Below are 24989 nucleotides of genomic sequence, written 5' to 3' on the forward strand. Positions count from 1 at the left end.
TAGAATCCTGTGAATAATAAAAGAAGGAACGCGGAATAAAAATAAGTAGAATGAGTTTCAAATAAGAGTACATTGCTATCTCATCTCAGATTGGCTTCCCTTCTCGTAGTAAAGGCAATAAGCTTGTTACATCCTGGGCAGGGAGGGACCGGGCATTACGACTCGAGGTAATGAACCCACTTCGAGTGAGCTCTTCAATTGTTACGCCACCAATTCTCCCGCACTATCTAGGTATGTTCTCGACCAATTTCAGAAAGCGTGAATATTGTGATGAAATGATTTGCATTTGTTTTCATTAAGAGCTTAAATATTTTTCATTAATTTTCTCATATTTCTGAAACTATAAAGATTATGTGTTTTTAACACTCTCATATCTTCCGATCGTGTTCAGTAGACTGATAAAAACAAACTCAAAAGTTAATACCAATTTTGTTACACATTACACTACACTACACCACACACATTAAAGATTAAAAGACAATGATCTATTAACGATTTAAAAGTTACTTTAAAAATACGGTTATTTTTCGTTCCTATTGCTTATAGTTATTTTATTAGTTGTGTAAAATGAAAACACTAAAATATAAATCTCTTTTGCGTGCCGTATAAGCGACATGCGAATACACACGGGAAGGCAAGATTAATGAGTTTACTTAATGTATTAACGGATCACGAGGAACTTAGTTTAAGAAAAGGTATTTTCGAATGCCTCTCGAATGGACGAACTTACTTATTATTATTATTTTTAGAAATGTGGCCGTCACGCAAAGCAAATGAAGCGCCGGTGAAACAGCGAAATTCTTAAAAGGACTACAGAAAAATCCGCAATAGCATGTGTCTGTGTTTTAAGGCACACTTACAATTATAGGTTGCATATTTTTTTAGAAATAACTTAATACGCTGACGTAGTCGTAAATTGTCTATCTTTGCTGTTATGTAGCAAACGCCGCGTTAATTGACTTCACGGTAAACTATTCGGTTCACACAGATAAAAAAAACTCATTTTATTCAATTTCTATCAAGTTATTAAATTAAAAAAAAACACCATCCGTCTAAATTTATATGAAAACGATAATTAAAAATCGGGCAAGCACCACTGAATTTTCATGTGCTTAATTCATCTCGTGCTTAACGGTGAAGGAAAACATCGTGAGGAAACCTGCATGTGTCTACCGTAACAGCCTGTGAATGTCCCACTGCTGGGCTAAAGGCCTCCTCTCCTCTTTTTGAGGAGAAGGTATTGGAGCTTATTCCAATTTCATTGAAACTATGCCACATGTGTATTCTACCAAGCCGCATTGGAGCAGCTTGGTGGAATAAGCTCCAAACCTTCTCCTCAAAAGGGAGAGGAGGCCTTAGCCCAGCAGTGGGACATAACAGGCTGTTACTGTACTGTACTGTACTGATAATTTCCTCACTTGTCGTAGCTAGCACATAACATCTGTTACAACTGATATTGTGGCCAAAACTCCACTACATTAACCACAGTTTTGGAGCAGGCTAGACACCGCACGTTCATTAAATGGTATGAAAACCGAACGTGTCATTTATCCTCCACACGATGACGTCTCCCGAGGCTTCAGAGGTGTAAACAAAAACAACAGCTTCGTTTCAGGCAATAAAAGTTATAGCCAGTTTTTTTTTTGTCTTTTTTAAAGGTATTATTTAATTTCTTATTTGAAATACTACCCTACTGGTTGTACGGCTTTGTGCAAGCTCGTCTGGGTAGGTACCACCACACCACAGGTAGGTATGAGACCTACCGCCAAGGTGAGTGAGCCAATGTAATTACAGGTACAAGGGACATAACATCTTAGTTCCCAAGGTTGGTGGCGCATTGACATTTCTTACAATGCCAATGTCTATGGACGTAGGTAATCACTTACCATCCGGTGGCCCATATGCTTGTCCGCCTACCTATTCTATAAAAAAATGATATCGTTTCAAAATTAAAAATGTGCTAAACAACCAACTAAAAATTCCATGCACAAAACGGTAAGAGTTTGAATTAACTAAAGCACATAACTCAAAACTAAATAAGCGTATATTTCCTGATTAGATATTAATGTAATGTAACAGCTTGCAACTGCCCCACTGCTGAGCTAAGGCCCCTCTTTATTCCACCAAGCTGCTGAAATGGAGGTTGGTGGAATATAGATGTGATACATTTTCATCTGACACATGCGAGGTTTCTTAAGATCTTTTCTTACCGCCGAACACGAGATGAATGAAACACAAGTTAAGCACATGAAAATTCAGTTGTAGTTGCCTGGCTTTTCAACCCGCAATCGTCAGCGAAGATTGACGTATTCTAGCCGCTGGGCCATAACGGCTCATCACAGGCATAAAAGATACGCAAATATTTTATTATCAATAAATTATATGTACACTATTATCATTACATTTAGGTCATTGTCAATTATATTCCACTGATCTTTAAATTGAACGTTTCACGTCATCGATACATAAAATATTTTTAAAAGTTATATCATTAGTAATATTAATATTGTATCGCAATTGAACATAAACCTAAAATAACTATGACGAGTAACTACGACTTCAAACACGCTTTAATGGACGGTGACATCTACTTACAAATCTGCCGTGTAAACGTTTGCTTATTGCATTTTTCTGCTAAAAAAACTCTAGTTTCTTCGACAGTTTATCAAAAGAAATAATGAAATAAAAAATACCAAGACGTTAAGCTATTTATCCTACTGCTTATTCTAAAATCATATATCGCAGAGACAAATACAATTACTTTTTAATAAAATTAAAAAATAACAATAATAAATAAGACCCTCTATTGTGTTAATGAGCTGATCAAGTTTTATATTAATTTAAATTTAATTAATTTTTTAAATAATATGATTGTAATGCCCTACAATTATCATAGCTTTCATTTAATTGAAATTAATTAGGTATATTATTAAAAACCAAGTGCAAGCGAAAGAAGCTATTTGAATGTCGGGCATTTTTATTTTTATTAAGTTATATTATTTTAATTACTAATTAATTAATATTTTTACTACGGCTGAGTGTGTAGGACTACCGCGTGTTTGAGGATAACAAGTGACGCATTAAGCTTATGCTTATGACACGAGATACATTGTCACTATATAAAGGTTATGCAACAAGCAGGTTGCAGTTAAAACGTGATTTTAACATAGCCACGTTAGCTTACGCCGTGTACATGTCAGGTATCGTTTGCAACCGATAGCTCGTGAGCACGTGACATTGATACCAGATTTATTGATACTGGCTACTAAAATTGTAACTCTATAGAGCATTAAAATTGATTTAATACAAATTCAATTTAAAGAATTTTCAACTCCGATTCGGTCGAGCGAGCTATTACGATTTATCTTCAACTATATATCTTTATCCGCGTTTGTGTATAACATTTATATCTAACAATATTCAGTATAATATACACAGTATATATGAGCAAAATGCATTAATTTAAGTTAGTATTTTGCTGGTGGGAATAATGCTATGAATATCATAGCAACACGAGCTTAAAACCAACATGTAGTGCACTGCGATGCGCTAATAAGCTACACATTCGTTTCAACGCTCTAAGATTATAAATCTTAGTACGTTAAACAGTATTAATATTCCCGATAGTAATATACCTTTAAGCGTGTTGGTGTTGTATAGTATATTCATTAAATATATACACGTACACGTGTGTCACGTGTCCATGCACAACAATCGGTTTGTGAGCTTATGTATAGAAAGCAGCACTGCTATGCTATGTATGCAGCACAAAAACCGCTTAATACCGCAGCGAACACATATAATATTATATAATTTATTATTTGAGGTTAATTATTTCGTCTCATATAAAAGAAATAAATAAGTAAAAAATACTTTTGTTGCTAACATTTAGTCTGGTACATGTTAAATCAAATGTTAAAAAAAGAAGTCTTTTTTAATTTGTTTGTTTAAAAAAAAACCTTTGCACTAAAATAAATAAATTTTGTTTCCTAGCCGTATAATTCGTCTCTGACTTCTTTGCACTTTCCGACTGTTGTGACGTAACACAGCTTGCTGGCTACAACGCTTTATCTGGACGCTTAGAGCCGGCATTCTATCAATTTTTTTTCTTTGTTCCATGAATTTTACTGCCTCCAAATACTTGGCACCCGTGCCGATACAATACAGTAGAACGGACGTGAATTGAAAATATATTGTCAAACAGGACAATTTTAAAAGGAAAACATTTTTAACTAACTTTTCCAAAAGAAATATTACCACTAGCAACTTTAAAATGGAACGTTCCGAGATAGAATGATCGTATTTAAGTTTAGGAAATAGAATACATTCAATTTCCTAAATTTAAACATTAGTGGATTGTGAATTTTGAGATATTCTTCCTTCTGTTTCTGAAAACTTAGAATTCCTTTACTTCATTCTATTTTTTATCAACTTTTGGTGATTGATCCACACACATAAATACTGTAACAATTGTTTTTGAATGTTTAATCATTCTTTCCATCGACAATGCGCTCCAAACACGGTATATAAGATAAACATGCTATTTTCGTGTAGAAAAACAGTAGGAGCACCAATTCAAACTCGCACAAACTATCAAATAATAAAAAATATTAAATAAAAATGTATTCATGACTATCTATACCCGTGAAAAAAACGTCTACTTTGCAGTATGATAAACATATAAAGAAAAATGTTTAATTTCTTGGCCAGGGTCTTCGCTGGCGTATGCAACACACTAGATTTTCATCATAATCGGATGAATAGCTTAGGACCGCATAGAGGATAAACATACAAACATAAAAATATTAATTATGAAAATTACAAATTCCTAAATAAATTTAACAAAATAAAAATTTAGGGTTATTTTATATATATAGCTGATATATATATATATATATATATATATATATATATATATATATATATATATATATATATATATAATAATCGAATTGTACAATGACGTAGCAAAATACTCGGAATAAAGTCAGATATTAATACAACATGTAAATCAGAGGTGGCCGATAAACAATTGAAATTTAAGCTTCAAGATATCCTACTGAACTTAGTCTCATGAATACATTCATGAGATGCTGTTGATACAGCTTTCTCGTATTCGTTATTAATTTAAACACTTTTTAGTTATTCTTTATTACGACTAGAGCGGATTGTGGTGTTTTCTAATAAATAGAATTTTATAATAATTTATAAAGAGGTTTTAATGATATTAATTTTTAACTTCATTAAATTTACTCTTATTCGTAGAATAATTATTAACATTTATACACTGAGTATTTGCTCCGAAATTTCACTAAAAATATTTTGAATCATATTGTAACTATTGAAATTATCGCGTTCAAAGGTAAACATATTAACAAAATTGAATACTAATTACCTTGTCACGTAAATGATAATACATTTTAATTTTAATCTGGTTATCGTTAATTTATTTTAAAAACTTTTTATATATTATTAATAAAAAGAGTTATTTAATTTGAGTTATTTATTTACATCTATAATCTTATCTAATATAAATATCAAGTGCGATTATGAAACCCTTCATATACAAGCCCATTGATTTTTCCCTTTTTAATTCATCATTGCAACTTCATCTCCGCTAATGGTTCTTTTGATCGGTAAAAGCTCAAATAACCGGTGCTTTCAAAGATTGGATAGTTTAATCATAAATTATAAACTGAGTTTACATATTTGACGATATTTTTACTAAAAAATTGCTTATTATATTAATTATTTATTAAATTATTATTTATTATATTAATTATTTATTAAATTATTATTTATTATATTAATTATTTATTAAATTATTATTTATATTATATAAATATGCTTATTTTTTAAAACGAAAAACAAAAATAAATGTTAAACTTCCTGGCTGACTGCCTTTTTGGTCGCTTGTAAGGCAGCAGATCCAGTCCTGGGTTCAGACCTCGTGGATAGCTTGTAAGGCAGTAGATCCGGTCTTGAGTTCAGACCAATAAAACATTTTAAGGTGAAAAATTCTTAGCCGTTCAGAGTTTGAGCGGTTGTAGTGTTTACAGTGCATCAATAAAGCCGTTGGTCTTACGCCTGATCTCTATTCGTTCGTATCGAAGCTCCATCCTTTTTTTTATCGCTGGAAAAATGCGTTACGCGTTTCCCCTACGGGAACAGTGGGGGAGTATGTGGGGCTCACCGGTGTCCAAGGCGCCGAGTGTGCCCCGAACATCGGAATACCCACTATAAAACCAGTGGTACCCTTTCAGTCTTAACGAGGAGCGCCACGGGATCGCATGCTACCGTAAAGCAAAGTTCCATCCTAACCAACTATGAGAGTGACGAAATACGTTGTAGAAGTATTACACGGGTGCACTGTGCTTGCGCCAAAATTTTTACATTATGAAAATCGTGCATTATTTTTTGCATAAGCCATCTTGAGTGCAATTCCGTCAGGAGGACATTAATAATGAACCGAATCTATTTCTTCATCTATTTTGATAACGTAACATAATTATTATTATGCTCATTAATTTACATATTACGTTTTCTTTTTTCGTACATATAACATTTATGAAAGCGCTGCCGTAAAGAAGACAATTTTCTACAATAAAAATAGTTTTTAAAATAAATTAATAAATTTCAATAAAAAAGTACATCTGTTTTATAATAACTGTAATCATAATTCATTATCAGCTAATCACGATGTTCAAATCCGTCGAAACGTCTAGTAAAAAGTTTTATTATATTGCTGTTTCAATGATATCTACTCATATTTAGGGGAAACTTATTAAGTTTGATTTATTTTTTGGCTTATATTTTCTAATAATTTGCGGGAAATAAATGTTCATTTTCCAATATAATGAGTATGTTAGCACTGTTTTAATGCAATTCGACGTGATGATTCTCGGAAATAAATTGAAATTCGTTGAACACGTCACTGCGACATGATCTCACGGTATAGATTTTATCCATCCAGACGAGGGCACTAAGCAGACAAAATCCTTAAAGCATGAAGAGATTTATGGTTGAAGCATAATATGCACTACCCTCAGATAACTTATGAGTATGACGTAACAATCTAGAAGCACTTTTAATCAAATCAATCATCTTATTATGTATCATGTTTTAATACATACTTACTAGTTATTTTTAGTTGATGGTGTATAATGATATATAGTTAGGTTTCCATATATTTCGATACTTAAAAGCGACTGATTTTTTTATTTTTTTATTGATGGCCCAATTATTTGTGTTTGTTTATTTAAATATTATTGATTGTTTTACGAATCAAACAGAAGGTACAAACGATTCACTAAAAACATATTTACAGTAGTAGCATATTTAGGGCTTCTTTGCATAATAAGGCTAAGCTAATTATAAAATAAATATAATTTAAGTGAAAAATACACTTTCTAACGGTACTTTTCCTTGTGTATAGCGCACAGCTTTTGTGATACCTATTCTTGACTTATTTCTTTTTCTCTTGAAATTTTATAATCGACTAAACTTATATGATATGCATGTCAATCCAAAGATCCTTAAACAAATTATATATTCCAAAAATATATACTGGTTTCACTCATACTATTGTGGCTTAATAGAAAAATGTACAATCGATGTAACTCTTAGTCTGCACGTAAATTGCAATTATAATTCGCGGCCCAGGGCCTATCAATAAATCTGCTACCATTCTTATTGGATAGCCAAACGGTACTAATGCTGGACACTGTTAAAAAATCTGAAATTCAAATTTATAATTACTTTCCTGGAAAATTGTAAAAAGTAACGTAGCAGATTCTTTCCTTTTCTTTTCAATATTAGAAATAACGTACAACCCCAATGTCCGCTACACAAATTTATCTGTAGAACTACTGAATAAATTAGAATGGATGTACAATTTATTCATAAGATTTATCTTTAGTCTATGAAAGTTTGATCATGTTTCTCAGTATCGGGCACAGTGGATACTAATCAGACTTCGTAGAATTTTGCACGTCCTTATCTTATTTGCTATTATATGTTGCATTGCGGTATCATACCTTAAAGAGCGGCTTTATAGCGGCTGCATTCTGAAGACGATAATAAACTTATATCCCTTTAGACCTTGAATAAATCCTTTAGTATGAATCCAAAATCGTCGAATATAACTTTTAAAATCAATTTAAAAGATATTATTTTTCCGATTCAAATTCACGTATATATTTACATATATACATATTATGAAACAAAAACAGTATCCAGCTTCTAATTATTTATATAGAGTATATTACACTATTTATAAATTAATATGTGTTATTAGTATGTTCAAAAATTGGTTGCTTGTTGTTATAACTTATTATAAATAATTATTTTTTTATTATTTCAAATTTACTTACCCTTTTTATTTACCGATGTTTTTTAACTAAAGATATTATCAGCGACCGCTATAATGATAAAAGCGTCTTCGGGCACCATTTTTGTTATTGTTATAAAAAAAAAGAAAGGTTAATCAACGAATAGATTGAGATTTAATAAAGCGTTGTGGACCGATTAATAACAGATAGAGCCGCTTTCGCGTACTCCATTGAAATACAGGAGCTGGAAATAAAAAGCAAGTCAATTGTAAGTGATTGCTTTCCTTTCAGTAGCTTTGAGACAGAATTTATTATTGATAGTATTAATGGTAGATACTTAAACATTGAGTAATAAGGGATTCGTTTCGATAATCAAAATTTAAAAATCAAAATATTCTTTTGTCATGTAGATTCCACCGTCATATTACAGAGGATAGTTTGGAATGTGTCTTATACCGCAAAAACATATATATATATATATATATATATATATATATATATATATATATATCAATCAATCAATCAACAGCCAATCGTTGTCCACTGCTGAACATAGGCCTCTCCCAAGGTGCGCCAAAGCTCCCTGTCCTCCGCCTTCCGCATCCAGTTGGTGACCGCCACCTTCTTAAGGTCGTCGGTCCACCTGGCTGGAGGGCGCCCTACGCTGCGCTTGCCGATTCGCGGTCTCCACTCTAGGACTCGTCTGCTCCAACGGCCATCGGTCCTACGACATACGTGACCAGCCCACTGCCACTTCAGCCTGCTAATTATGCAAGCTATGTCGGTGACTCCGGTTCTTTTCCGGATAATCTCATTTCTGATCTTATCCTTCAAAGATACTCCGAGCATAGCTCGCTCCATAGCACGCTGAGCGACTTTGAATTTGTGGACTAGTCCCGCAGTTAGTGTCCACGTTTCGGCACCGTATGTCATGGCAGGTAAGACGCATTGGTTGAAGACTTTCGTCTTCAAACATTGCGGTATAGACGACTTGAGGACTTGACGAAGGTTGCCAAATGCTGCCCATCCCAAGCGAATTCTTCGATCGGCTTCCTTCTCGAAGTTGTTCCTACCGACTTGTATTACCTGTCCTAGGTAGGTATATTCACTAACAACTTCGAGAGGTTTCCCCTCGACGTATATCGGTCCCGGCACGACATGCCTATTGAACATGACCTTGGTCTTGTCCAAGTTCATACCGAGACCGACACGCCGGGAAGACTCGCCTAGGCTACGCAGCATTTCGGTGAGTTGTTCCAGCGACTCTGCTATGATGACGATATCGTCGGCAAATCGAAGGTGTGAGATGTACTCGCCGTTTACATTGACTCCATACCTAGTCCAATCCAGCGTTTTGAAAACGTCTTCCAACGCGTTGGTGAACAGTTTCGGGGATATTACATCCCCCTGTCTCACCCCTCTGCGCAGTTGGATCGCCTTCGTCTTACAGTCCTGGATGTGGACAGTCATTGTAGCGGCGTTGTACAGACATCTCAGTACCTCGATATATCTCCAATCGATATGACATCTCTGCAATGAGTCGAGCACTGCCCAGGTTTCGATGGAGTCGAAGGCTTTCTCGTAGTCCACAAATGCCATACACAGCGGCTGATTGTACTCTTCGGTCTTCTGCACAATCTGCCGAACAGTATGGATGTGGTCCACGGTGCTGTAGCCTGATCGAAAGCCGGCTTGCTCTGGGGGCTGGAACTCGTCAAGTCGTCTGGCGAGACGGTTCGTGACGACTCTTGAGAACAGCTTATACACGTGACTCAGGAGGGAGATTGGTCTGTAGTTTTTCAAGAGGGTTTTATCACCTTTCTTGAAAAACAGTACCACCTCACGTTTCCGGGGTCTTGCCATGTTGGATGACGGAATTAAAGAGGCTTGCTAGCTCTTTCAGGACCGGAGTCCCGCCTGCCTTAAGCAACTCTGTTGTGATTCCGTCATCTCCCGGAGCTTTGTTGTTTTTAAGCTGTTCTAGAGCCGCCCTAATCTCTCCTTGGTCAACGACCGGGAGCTCCTCGGAGTAATGGCGCATAAGAGGGGCGCGCTGGTCATCAATACTGATTCCCACGGGTTTATCCGATCTTGAAGAGAACAACTGCCCATAAAACCTCTCTACTTCTCCGATAATCTCAGGCCTAGAGGTAACGACCCCACCATTTTCAGTTTTAAGTTTTGTCAACTTTACTATATATATATATATATATATATATATATATATATATATATAGTAAAGTTATATATCGACAGCCGATTCTTTTTTTATATTAAAAAAAACATAATTCAACTGATTTTCTTTCGTAAATTCTTCTCTGGTCTGAAACAGAAATTTGTCAAACAATAAGTAATTCTAGTGCTAGAAGTACTTTTAATTTAAAATTCATATTATTTTTTTATTTCCATGACAGATTTTATTTTAATATGCTTTATGAAACTTAATTAACGTTACATGGGTTACATTAACTAATATTAGAAATTTAATTTCATATAATCAATATCATGAAGGCGTTTAGAAAAATTGCGACATTAATATTAAATTGTTCCTTTTTCAATAAGGTACACGTTAGCGGACAATGTTCACGTTAATGAAAAAGGAATATTCGATATTATTCTAGAAGACAAAGTTGCCACCGTAATAGAGCGGACAAGTAATAACGTAACGCCTGACAGCATCGTGATAAGTACCGGAACAATAAATAATAATAATATTATTTACACTTGCGACTCAGCGCGTAATAAAAAAGGGCAACATTAATGGCTAAATATTACAAAACTCAAATTAAAATGAAGCAAGCGACTCCTTATAATATAACATATTACCGATTTTAATGTCAAATTCAAATATCACAATAGATAGTTTAAACGTTCCAAGAGTCATTAAAATTTTATGAATTCATGCAACAAATTACATACTTACAATGTTATCGTCAATTCCGTTGGCGATTATTTTAATAAATATAAAATTTAATAAGCTATATCCTTAAAGAAGAACGTTTTTCATTGCTGTGTTAAAACAACATGGCGACCAACGCTCGCCTAGAAAAATCCTTTTATAATTAAATAATTTTAAAAGGAAACTAAAATAATTTTAAAAGGTAATTTTAAAATTAAAAGGAAACATCGTGAGGAAACCTGCATGTGTCTAATTTCATTGAAATTCTGCCACATGTGTATTCTACCAACCCGCATTGGAGCAGCGTGGTGGAATAAGCTCCAAAACTTCTCCTCAAAAGGGAGAGGAGGCCTTAGCCCAGCAGTGGGACATTAACAGGCTGTTACTGTTAATTAAATAATAAATTAAGTAATAAATTAACGACAATTAATAACTACACCTTAATAACATAAATATCTTAATATGAATAGATAAAATAGTTCAGTATTTTTTTCTACGTAGTTTAATAACCGATTTTCTTTTTTGTTTGATAACTATTGACAAACTTTAATGTTATCAATAAAAATAATTGGAAATAAGAGTAAAAAAACTTTAACCATGCAAAATCGTATATATCTTTTTCTCAAAATTTTTATAATGATAATCATTATAAAAATTTTGGAAATTCGACAAACGGTGGAATTTCGACTCCCGGTCTTACACTAGTTTATAATAAAAACTTAACAGTTAACTTAAATTGTGCTTGTCAAGTAATTCAAGTATTAATAAAGGTTATAACGGCATTATTGTAAAATATATTTCATTCGATATTCAAAACCATAAAACAAAAAGAAAGATTGTATTATCACACCGCTTTATAATGATAAATCGAACAACACATGACAAAAGTTAACATTAAAACAATCGTATGTAAATTTAAATACTAGCTACCGTCCCAAATTCATACGGGTGAAATAAGAATATTTATATTTTTAAAAATATTCCTGAAACTCGATCGCTGTGCCACCTACACGATCCAATCTAAATCGCGCAAGAAAAAATCAGTCCAGCCTTTTAGGAGGAGTTCAGTGACATGTAGTAAGACGTACGTAGAAGAATTAAATATATTTAAAGATATTACGACAAGATACATCTGATGATATGATGAAGTCATTTTGCTGATTTCAGCTACCATCGGTTAGGACCAACGGCTTAACGTGCCTTCCGTAACACTAGTGTTAACCTCCAAACTTTGGCATGCTAGTGAAAATTTGTCGTAAGAAAAAGTGAATAACGTTTTTTGAATCTTCATAACGCACGTCATTATCTTAATACTAAACGATAATAAAACTATTAACCGTTCCGGCTTACGTGTTTATTACATTATCGATATAATCGAATGTTTAAAAAAAAATACCACAAAATCACAGTCATTTCAAAATCATATCGATAATATTCGTTTTTGCTTCTATTACGTTCATTTAAAAATACGAATACACTTGTTTATATGAATTTACGTATTATAATCACTTATATTTTAAGCTTATTTACTTTTTATATTACCTTCAAATAACTTTAACAATTATTACTAAATATATCCAGGCCGTAGCTTACGTAGTCATAGTCGGACAAAGAGTATTGTAAATAACAACTAAGCTTTTATAGCAACAAAGTAATTAATAAATACTACTACTAAAATACTTACTGTTAATAAGGTATTGAGGTTTATATATAAGCTATTTCATTAATTATTCCCGATTTATCTAAAGTCAGTACTTATATTTGCCTTCTACAAATTTAAATTTGACGGGCCGGTTGGCGTGGTTGGTAGATACTTGCCTTTCACGCCGAAGGTTGTGGCTTCGATTCCCACCTAGGAAGGACATTTGTGTGCATGAACATTTTGTTTGTCCTGAGTCTGGATGTAATTATCTCATATAAACATATATTTACAAAAGAAAAGTAGTATATGTAGTATATCAGTTGTTTGGTTTTCATAGAACAAGCTCTGCTTAGTTTGGGATCAGAAGGCCGTGTGTGAATAATGTCCCAGGATATTATATATTTTGTAAAAAAAGATACTAATTATGCTAATATATTTATGATACATAAATTGAAATAAATGTATAGTTAGTTTTATTGCAAATAATATTATAATATTATCTATACTCATATTGTAAAGTGGTAAGATTTGATTTTTTGTATGTTTGTTTGTAATGGATAATCTCAAAAACTACTAAACCTATTTTAATTATTCTTTCATCTACAGAAAGCTACATTATCAGCGATTAACATATATATTTTAAATAAAGATCCCTACGAAAACTGAAATAATATAACCCAAGGTATCAATTGTATCCAGACGAAGTCGGGGCCGCTAGTATTTTATAAAGGGGATTATAATTATTGTGAGACTATTTGATAATTATTAAATTTTTGGTATTCTCATAATACAAATGTATTTTTCTGTGACAATCAAATACATTTTTTATCATGATCTGAATGCAACTCTGCGTTGTATATGTTAGTCAATTATATTTTACTACAGATTTTTTATTATTGAATGAAATTATAACAATATTAACAAAATCACGAACTTCGACAGTATTATTTATCATGTAATTTAAATCATTATCAACAATATTAAAGAGGAATAAATTAAATAGCAGAATTAACAAAGCGGAACTAAAAGGTTTTATTGTACCTCGAAATGTTAATGCTTTTATACAATTTATCTGAATAACAATAACGCAAAGATTTTAATATAACTAGCGAACTGGACTTTATATGCAAAATGAACTCCATGTATTAATTTTAATGCTATTTTTTTAAGACCGACTGCATCGTTGGGCTTGTTGCTTGCTTGGTTTGTTGCTAGCTCAAGGCTGCAGATCTAGAGAATGGTATAAATAGAAATTTAAAAATATATATGATTTACATTTAAATTCAATTCCTCCTCATCAAGCATGGGTCACAACGACTAATCTAAATAATTGGTAAATCCGTAACCGTAACAGCATGTGAATGTCCCACTGCTGGGCTAAAGGCCTCCTCTCCTCTTTTTGAGAAGAAGGTTTGGAACTTATTCCACCACGCTGCTCCAATGCGGGTTGGTAGAATACATGTGGCAGAATTTCAGTGAAATTAAACACATGCAGTTTTCCTCACGATGTTTAATTGGTAAATCATTGGTAAGTAATTGGTAAATCAATCCGCCTATTATTATAAATAAAAATAAAATATTAGATCGCTTTTACATGCTATTCAAGGCACGGAATGTTACACTTCCGCCAACTTCTTCAGGTCTGAGAATTACTTGACCCAATATCTACCCGGAATACGAACCCTTGTTATATGTATAAGCTAGGCAACCTAACTAGATTAACGAGGCAATTTATTTGCCATTATTAACTACAGTAGTCTTCTAAATGAAAACTATTTTAATTTTAATTTCTTTAATGAGATCTTAAGTAAATAAAAATATTATGCTTTCCATAAATACTTATTAAAAATATCATAAAAAGATATTATTTCAAAAATAATATTTCACATGATGCAAATTTAATGAACAAAAAAAAAATCCAGTTAGCGCAGACTATAAAAAGGTTGTGAAAAATCAACATGAGCGGTACAGTTGTGAAAAATGACCCGTACTAAATTATTAAGATATTTCTCTCCAAGAATGAAAGAAAACCTGCAGAGTTAAGCTTAAAAACCTTGCCATATTTTGAGTTGAAAGATAACAAATTCCATTTTAATATAACGTTACATGATTGGACCGTAGCCAACACATTTCAGTATCACTCAGTATATCTTATTATTTTAATATTATCTTTCAATAATAAATCAATTTTGACGTCGTATTATGCAATATTATACATTCAAAGGTGAAAGGTACACTTTTTGTTTTTATTTACAAATAAACATTTTTAGATAATGAAAAATGACATTATTCTAATAAATCCTATTAAGCTGTTCTCTATGATTTGAGTTCAAATAACATGTAGATCGTAATCAAAGGCTCAATCTTTTTCTCTCAATTCTCAAAAAATCTAGCTCAATATTGAATCGTGCGGTTTAATTATCTTTGAGTTTTTCGCGTTAAGCACATTTGTGGTTGCATTAATTACCTACTTTGTGATAAAAGGAAATTGAAGCGCTTTCTTTTGCGTCAGAAGCGGTCAATTTTGAAACGTTACATATGGAAACAATGTAATTGTACACAACATGTGTCATCTTATTTAGCTTACAATATCTAAGTAACAATTAGATTTCTAATTATTTTTCTCAATAGTAAAAGATGAGTAAGTAGAAAAAATATTTAAATAAACTCAAATTTGAAATATATCTTTTTAATCATCATTAAAAACATATATTATAAATATAAGTCCATTAACTAACCAATTAACAAAAAACAAATACAAAATATGCCCTATTTATTTTCCTAGAATCTTTTAACGAGAAAAGAAATCTATTTCATTCCGCTAAACAATTTTTCACGGCGGCAGTGCTAATCCTACAGGCTATATTGAACAGATAAGATTCAGAGTGCACGAAAAGCTTTTCACACCGAAACAAAGCCGGTGGACAATGAACTTCTCGGAATAAAGTAACATTTTCAAACAAAAGACTATTTATATTATTTTGGAATGAATTACAATCACTAAATATAATTCCTTTTACCTGGTTGCAAGGGCATTGTAGATATTTCATACCACATTTTGCTACTATTATACAAAACATTGTTACAAAATGTTTGAAATAAATCACCATTGTCACAGCCATTGTTATATATTTTGGATTTGAAAAAGTAATTGGCGACCCTTGGAGTGAGACCGACTCGTACGCCGTGACAGCAAAAGGCATGACGTTCTCTTATACCAAAGCTGTAATCCCCCGTCCCCGCCGCCGCTCTCTATTCTCTTATCTATATGATATATTATTATAATATTAGAATGATATATTTCATTCTAATAATTAAACTCCTGATTTTTTCAATCGTCCCTCGACGGCCACATTTTTGTTTTTTTAAATGTTATTTAATAAGTAAATAAGTTTGAGTTTTTAACCTAGTAGATTTTAGTTAATTGTAACAAATTATTCCAATTAAGAGGAACGACTGTAAAATATTTATACGCATTTTGCTTATTCCATATTTTAATCCATGATATTATGAGTTTATTCCCCCACGCTTCTCCATTGCGGCTTATAAACTAGATTGTGTTTTTAGGCTTATTTAAATACTTTGTTATATTTAAATAAACCTGAAATTTGGACCAGTGCAAATATTACTGGTCCAAATTATTATTTTTTAACACAAAAACTATTATTTACAAAAATTTAAGGAATACTTATTATTTTATAAGAATACTGTAAAATACTTAAGAATAATGCTATTACTCTTTAACTTGTCCTATATGTAAACATAAGAATGGCTACTTTACTTATCTATGAAAAAGTTAAGGCTGTCGCGGGTTTTTCTTTAGATATTTGAGTTATCTACAAATATTACAGACTAAGTTTTCGTGTGACTCTTTTGGTAGCGTTCGAAGGCAATAACAGACAATTTTATCTCCGACTACGTTGACATAATAGGCTAGATCACAAAAATATATATAACATACAAACTAATAAATATGTGTACATTTATTCTGAAATTACAAATTATCATAACGTGAGTTTTTTTTAATTTCATTCGAATTAGTAGTTTTTAAGTGAAATTGGAAATAACAAACCTTTAGTACTAAGGTAAGGTAAGCTTAAAGTTTAAAACAAAAAAAACATACTAGTATTATAAGTAAGCAAAAAAGTACTTTAGATATGTTTTTCCTACAGTTATCAATTTATGATTTTTGCTAATCCAATCTAAAGTTAATATATTACACAGTATACCATTCTAATATTAAGCTCTTAAAAACGCCATAAAAACCATGAAATTTTATCTCTGTCTTTAATTACCGCCGAAAGCATTTAAGAAAGATAAGAGAATTTAAGTCATTCGAACACCCGAATAGATCAGCAAAGTCATCATTTTAGCCGAAGTGCCTTTAATGGCAACTGGTAGCGTTAGAAGCATAAATCTAAAAGATATTAAGGGGAACAAATATTAGTTGTATTTTTATATATATAGGTAATTTATTTTACAGAAAATATAAAATAGATGCAGTTATTAAATTAGAATTAATCAATCTCAATTGCCACTGGTAATTAAATTTGATTAAATAATTCCGCTTGTTCATTGATCCGTCGCAACCAATGACGTAATAGGCGATCAATGAACATTAAATAAATGGTTCGATAAGTAAATCAAACTTTAAAACTATATTTATCAAAAAATTGACTTTTTAGTAAGAGTATATGTGTAAATTTTTGTAAATGTTTGAAATGTAAATTTTTGAAATGCATACCATATATATAAGATTATGTACATATAAGAGAAATGATCCTGACGTAAACACTTTTCATTCCTGTTACGTGCGTGAGTTGCACGTCCTATAATATTTTAAACAAACTACAACATTGCAAACATTAATAGTAAAATATTTTTTACAATTCACAATTTTTTCTTGGTCGTATTACTACTGAATCACTGCTAAAGGGCTTTGAAATACCTACGTGGCTTTAGCTACTAGCTTACAATTTGACCTCTTTATTGGGTTGTCTTGAGTTGCTAGGCTTGGCTTATCTATTAACGAGAGGTCAAAGAGATTGCCGACTACTTGATTTTGTAGTAGTAGCCATTGATATGCCTTCAGCTTATGAAACGTCAGATGAACTAATCGAAATTTAATCTGACTGGTCATTGGTCAATCGTGGCCAATGACGTAAGAGACGACCAATGAGCGTCCAGTTTTAGTCTGATTAGTATGGCGATAAGTGTAGGTGACTGAGGTTAGTTGGTCAGTTGCGGGGTCTTCTTCAATGAACCTGACCTCCAACCACCTGCTCCACCTCAACCACCCCAAGTGACTTTTATCAAGCTGATAAATCTTTGGTTGCACATCGTTGAGAGTATTTCGAATAATTTTACATTTTTTTGGATAATTTATGTACATCAACATACATACATCAACAGCCAATCATTGTCCACTGCTGAACATAGGCCTCTCCCAAGGTGCGCCAAAGCTCCCTGTGGTAACTGGGGGCCTTTTTTTGGGCGCATCTGCCATTGAGGAGGGTTTGCCCATACTCGCCGCGCTGGGCAGGCGTGTTGGCGAGTTATGTAGGTTATATCTAATGCTATAAGTAGTATGTTCCTTTAGATGTTGTTATTAATTTTTTTTATATTGTATCCGGTAGGCAGACTGGTAAATGGGTCAATACACCACCAACATTGAGAGCTAAAATGTTATGTTCCTTGTGCCTGTAGTTACACTGGCTCACATCTTTCACATCCGAACGCAAAAATACAAAGTATTGCTGTTTGGCGGTAGAATATATATAATGAGTGGGTGGTACTTTTCCAGATAAGCTTGCACTGCTTGCAAAGCACTACTAACAGTACAATATTACATATAAATTATAAACAAAATAACATATCAACCATCTAAGTTACTTTTATAAATATAATAGCTAATCGTCCCGGCTTTGCACGGGTAGATAAGAAGTAAAATGTTTTTTGGACGTTTGGGAAGGAGTAACTGTGGCAAACTTCAAGTCAAACGGGCGCATAGTTTAGGAGATTTCGTGATGAGTGGTATTTCGCTAATTATATTTTTAATTAAATGTAAAAAAAAAAATTAACTTCACTAAGTTTATTTTTTGACAATTTTACATAACCGTCCTTTTATAAATCCAGTGATGCAACTGCGTCTTTTTCTTGCGTTTCAATCGATATATATTTATTTGTAAGTAAGTACATATTCTACGTAATTTGTTTGTTTGTATATATATGTACTTATAAAGCTCAATTCTATGCGAAAATTAGGCTTCGTATACATGAACACACAGAACCGCATTGACACCGAACAGACTTAGCGTGTAATTTGCAAATATCCTCGTTGGATAATTAAGATATGACAGAGCAATAGGGCAACATATTAATAAAAATGCCTCATTTTAACAAACAATTATTATTTTCACATAATGTCAGCACCGATAGTAAACTAATTTTTCAGAAGAAATATAATAAATATTAGACAAAGCGGCCATAGTGAAGAGGTCCTTGTACTTTTGTACCGCCGTAAGTTACAATATGTTACAAACTTACAGTCCTGCGTCGACACGGGTGCAGCATCATGTAGGTACACGAAGTCAAAGAAGTAAGTTAAAAATGACTTCTTAGATTTGTTTTCAAGCTGACCGTGTGAGTTACATACAAATTAAACTGATATAACGCGTGTACAATATAAGAGTACAAAAAAATATATCAGTTAAAAGATTTCGTTTTGAACGCTTTATCCAAATTTTACTTAAAACTCTAAAGGCTGTTATACCTTAACTGTAGAAAACTTTTACTAACTACTTATTACCAGTATCTGTGTCGAAGTTTCGATTTAAATTAAAAATCCTTGTATTAGAAAAAAAAATATTAGCACTTAAACGTATAAATTAATATAATCTAACTACATACAAACTTAATATTTTTTTTTATTTCCGTTATCATTTTACTTAAGTTGCTTGTTCTTCTCGATTTTATATCGTATTTTCCATTTAATTTAAACATTAAAAAGTAAGTTTTATTTCCCTATAGAATAAATGCAGTATAGGCTGAACTAAATTATCATCCAGCGTCCTAGTCAAGCAGAGCCGATACTAAAGACTAAATTAATTGGACTGGCCGTTTGCCAATTTCATAGTTTTTTCATTTACAAAATGTCACCTTTGATAAAGTTCAATAAAAACAAAATTGAAAATAAAAACCGAATTTTAAAATAAATGCAATTAATACAATGTAAGAATATTTATATTAAAAATAACAAATGACTACACCCACGTCATTTTTAAATTAACAAGATATTATAAACAATCGTCAACTGAACTATTCTGCTGTGTGCTGTGAATTATCTATGAAAGATTATATGCTATTGCGGTGTTTCTTTTTAACTTTCAAAAAAACTTTTAGAAAAACAATTTAGTCATGCATTATTATCTCACAACGTTACTATTCTCGCAGCGCACGCCGTGTAAACTTACAAGAAGCACGATTTTTTCTTAGTTGATGAATATTATTATGATTGTAGTGAATTTATATTTGTTCATAATATACAGCCTATGTCAATCTGTAATAATGTACCTTTCTAATGGTTAAAGAATTTTTCAAATAGGTGCCGGATCCGGAGATAGCTTTACGCATAAACACAAGCTCACGAAATTCGCGCTCTCTCTCTAAAGATTATATAAATCTTATGATTATTAGTATAAATTATTAAGAAGTAGACCTGTAATTATTATAAAAGGTTGAAAGAATGTAATGTAGAAAGTGTTAAGCATTTTGTATTTAGTATGAGCAGTTAAGTAAAAAAATACTTAATTTAACATAAGGATCGTAAATTGTTAAACGTGTTGTTTACTCAAGAGCATATTGGCAATGTTCTGTTATATATATCGTCAAAAGAAAATATTAATCATTATGTCATTGCTCAGGAGGCCAACATCTGCAATGCAGCTTCCATCGAAAAGTCCTTGGAGATTTGAGATCGTTCGTAAAAAATTAAATATGTCAATTTGTAAAATTGAAAGACCTACTGTTATTAACTATACGATATACGTAGGCATCTCCTTGTTCCGGGGAGTTCGTGCGTTGCATCCAATTAATCTTAATCTTAAGTGTTAGTTGTAAAAACTTTCATTACATTGACATACTTTATACTTAAACGAGGTAAAGATAACAACTTGATATTATTATATGTAATATTAATCATTTATCTGCAAGTAAAATATTTTTAGTAAATTCAATTTCCATTGCGGTTTTTCATTTAAATATTCAACACGCTTACTTTTTAACGTTCCGGCTCAGATGTGAATCTCTGTGAATTATTACAAGAGCGTCGACATTTTTTGGACTAGATAAAACCATTAAAGCTTTCTCACAGGGATTTCTACTCGCCTGGTACAATTAACACTTCGGTCTGGTCGACACCACCGAAAAAAGGAATGTATGTCAGCGGTATTCTTGCCAAATCCACACGTTTTTATTTTCCCATGTCGCCACTTAGCCTACGGGCATAGTGCCCATATTGTAATGCATATTTGTTATTATAAACGACAACATATTTTGCTCAATTATTTTTACATGGTGATCTTATGAACTGAATACATTAGTAGAAAAAGTTAGCGCTTAAAATATTTTAGAACGAATTAAAACTATAGTTGAATGAACATAGGAATAGTTATGAATGTCTAAATAATAAAGTAAGCATTGATTATGAGCTCCTTTATACTTACATAAAAAATAGGAATACCAACATTTAACAAAATGTAAAATACTGTGACTTTTATTAGTTAAATGGTTGATATTGCCTAGGATTAAATTTCGATTCAGAAATAAAAGTAAATTTTTTACTGTTCACTATTTCGTCCCAAAATTATTTTGGTCAGTTCTTGCTAGTTTTTTTCAACAAACAACAAATATCTTATTTTTTTCTAGAGCTACTTATTAAATTTTATATATTTAGCACCTAGAAGTGAAACCGATTTAAAAAAACATGGAATTGATCTTGATACAAATAAACTATATAACCACAAGCTTAGCACGCTAGAGATCCGTTTTCTGACAATATTATTTACTTAAAATACCACATTGAAATATGGTATGATAAAAAAATTAAGTAGTCTGTCGTTACAAAAAAGTAATAATAGTTAATCATTATTTATTTTTTCTGTACTAATTTTTACATACTTTTATACATTACACATACAATCATATAAAGAGAAAGATATAATAAGGAAACCAAAACAGTTGTTTCCATTTCATTAGCTTTTTATTTTGCAACAGCATGAAAAACTGCATCACTGATGTTATATTTAGATAACAAATAACGTTGGAATTAAATGATCTTAATCATAAAACTAAGTCTTCAACTCTCTTAGTAGTTCATGGTATAGATAAGAAATAGGAATTTCGTCTATTACGTTCCGTGATGCGTCGTGATTCTTTTAAGAGTTGATTTCCGCAAAACCCGTCCTTCGCGAATGTCTATCCAGCAAAAAAGAAAGATGCGCGCCAATTCCATTTTGGATCTTCGTGTAAGTTGGTAAATTTTGTAAAAGTAGTAATGATCCTCACTTTTTTGATTTATGTATCTTATAATTTGAGTACATATATTTTGTTTTGATTATTTTATAATTAACTTACATTAACCTTTTACTAGGTTAAGACCTAATGTGGGTTTGACGTACTAGATCATCGAGACAATCGATATAATATATTATATGGCAATCCAACTTTTTATTCCATTACCAAGAATTTATATAATATACGGAAAACAAGTTTTGTCAAAATAACATTAAAAACCTGAAAAAACAAAATCATATTACCTACCGAAAATTTAATTAAATAAAACGTTACTTTTGTCTTTTATGCATTTAAATTTTTCGCGATACTACGCAATACCTTTAACGGATAGCTGTTTAGATAGCGACCGCGCCCCTTGGACTAATTAAGTCTACTACTCTCAATTTGTATACACAGTTAATTGATTTTCCCTATGTATTAACATTAACATAAACAAGGTTGAGCAATTAATAGACAATGTAATGAGCAAAGAAGATATTTTCTTAGAACAATAATCTTAAAATAGTATTGTATCGTGTTTTCTTATATAAATCAATTACAAAACCTATGTATAATTGATTTATGATTGTTTAATGGTTTAAGTTTTCTGCATTTGTATATAAAAAAAGCATTGTTGCGAAATAATGATACATAAATTAATCGGCATTCAAAATGGCGGAAAGAATGCGTAATATGAAATGTTGCCACGTAAAACGCTAAGTCGATTTATTTTGGACTGTCTAAATTGGCAATGATGTTCTGTGGGACATGTACATTTTATTCTCTACATAAGTTTTGATATACATGCAATTTTACTAACATACTATTATTATTATTTATTAAAATAAAATATTCAAATTTTGTCAACAGTGATGGAGGTGCGTGCGCCGTATTCTTGTGGCGCGGATCGCGCGGGCGCTCGGGCGGTGCGGGTTCGCGCGGGCGCGTAGGGCGGCGCGGTGGCGGGTGCGCGCGCGGCGGGTGCGGCGGCGCATGCACGCCACCGGCCACACGGACCGCTCGGGCGGCGGCGGCGGCGGCGGCTCCTGGCGCCTCCCGCCCGACGAGACGCTGCAGGTCGCCGACCCGAAATCTGCGAAAGAAGAGGTATCTATATCTATACACAAACAAATACAATTGTCTGTCTGTGATTTCAAAATACCATAAATTTTTATAGACTTTTTTTACAGATTTTGAAGGATTTTCATCACAAACTGAATTCCACGGTTTTCTAGTCTATAATATTTTAACTATTTATCCATCAACCTATTTTATACCATACAAATTAGGTACAGAAACCGCTATACAAATGTAGATAATTACAAAAAAAAAACAAACTACTTCTTATAGCATCTCTCATAAAAAAAGTGGAGGGAATGGAGAGACAAAGAAAGAGCTACAATTTCTAAGCCAAAACAAGGACTTGAAATTGCATAAGGAACTTCCTTCAAATTACGCTCAAATAAATTTAAATACAGAAATGAACACAGCAAAATAACTACTTCATAAATATAAATACGACTTCGTCAGTGCCAATTATAAAATGTTACTTGAAAAGTGTTGGTTTTACCGTCCGCCCTTGCGAAATAAGTCCTCGTGCTACGAGCCACTCTCCGCGAGTGTTTGTCCGCACCTACACGCTGATAAACTATGTTGAAATCGAATTAAAATGCAACATTTTACACATGAATATGTATTAGAACCAAGATGGCCCTATGGTTAGGGTAAGTAATTTAACAGTACAGTGCGGGTTCAAACCCGTACGAGCACTACTGATTTTTCATTTGGTTAACTTGTGTTTATAATTCATCTCGTGCTCGCCGTACACGTGTAGGAAAACATCTTAAGAAAATCTTCACGTGTCGAATGATAGATTTTGGCACATGTGTATTCACCAACTCGCATTGAAGCAGGGTGGTCGGTAAGCTCCAAAAGAAAGGCTTAGCCCAACAGTGGGACATTTACATGCTTTTAATTTATCTTACTGTACGTTATATATACATAGGTACATAACATTTACATACATTGGTATTTATCCAATGAATAGGTATTTGCTAAGCTTAAAGATGAATGTTTCTTGTCCTAGGATCTTTACCCAGGAGATGGGCACAACTGGAGAAGCATCATATTTTCGTTGATGGTCATCAGTTTTGTGATCGCTGGTATTGTCACCGCCATATATTTATTAGGGTGAGTTTATGTTAACCATTTCGTTTATATGTACAATTTTCATTTGCCACGTAAATAAAATGAATGGATGCTCAATAAAATGAAGCCTCATTGAATAAGTTGTGTGTGTGTGTGTGTGTGTGTGACCTTGCATTACCCTTAAATAAACAATATTTACCCAACTTTTGCATATTTATAAATTATATATATTCAAAACATATAAATATTGGTTTTTAATTAGGGATAAACTTATTTTGAGATAATAACCTTATTACCTAATAATAAAAATAAAAATCAGACCTTGCACATAAATAAAAATATATATATTGATGATAATAAAATGGATAGTTTTGATACTTTTTTATTAAATATTTTTGATATAAAATTTCAACTCTAG

At 32.3% G+C, this 24989-nt stretch overlaps 1 protein-coding gene across 2 annotated transcripts in view; it reads left to right on the forward strand.

Moving 5' to 3' along the window:
- Positions 1 to 24989, forward strand: part of LOC126781060 (inactive dipeptidyl peptidase 10) — a 113654-nt gene that overhangs the window by 75050 nt on the left and 13615 nt on the right. For both annotated transcript variants that reach the window (XM_050505835.1, XM_050505836.1), the window contains exons 3-4: positions 23294 to 23530; positions 24510 to 24613. In XM_050505835.1, the coding sequence (XP_050361792.1) occupies positions 23417 to 23530; positions 24510 to 24613 (218 nt within the window). In that variant the 5' untranslated portion in view covers positions 23294 to 23416. The remainder of the gene's footprint in view (positions 1 to 23293; positions 23531 to 24509; positions 24614 to 24989) is intronic.

Source organism: Nymphalis io, chromosome 3, assembly GCF_905147045.1.
Source record: "Nymphalis io chromosome 3, ilAglIoxx1.1, whole genome shotgun sequence".
NCBI lineage: Eukaryota > Metazoa > Arthropoda > Insecta > Lepidoptera > Nymphalidae > Nymphalis > Nymphalis io.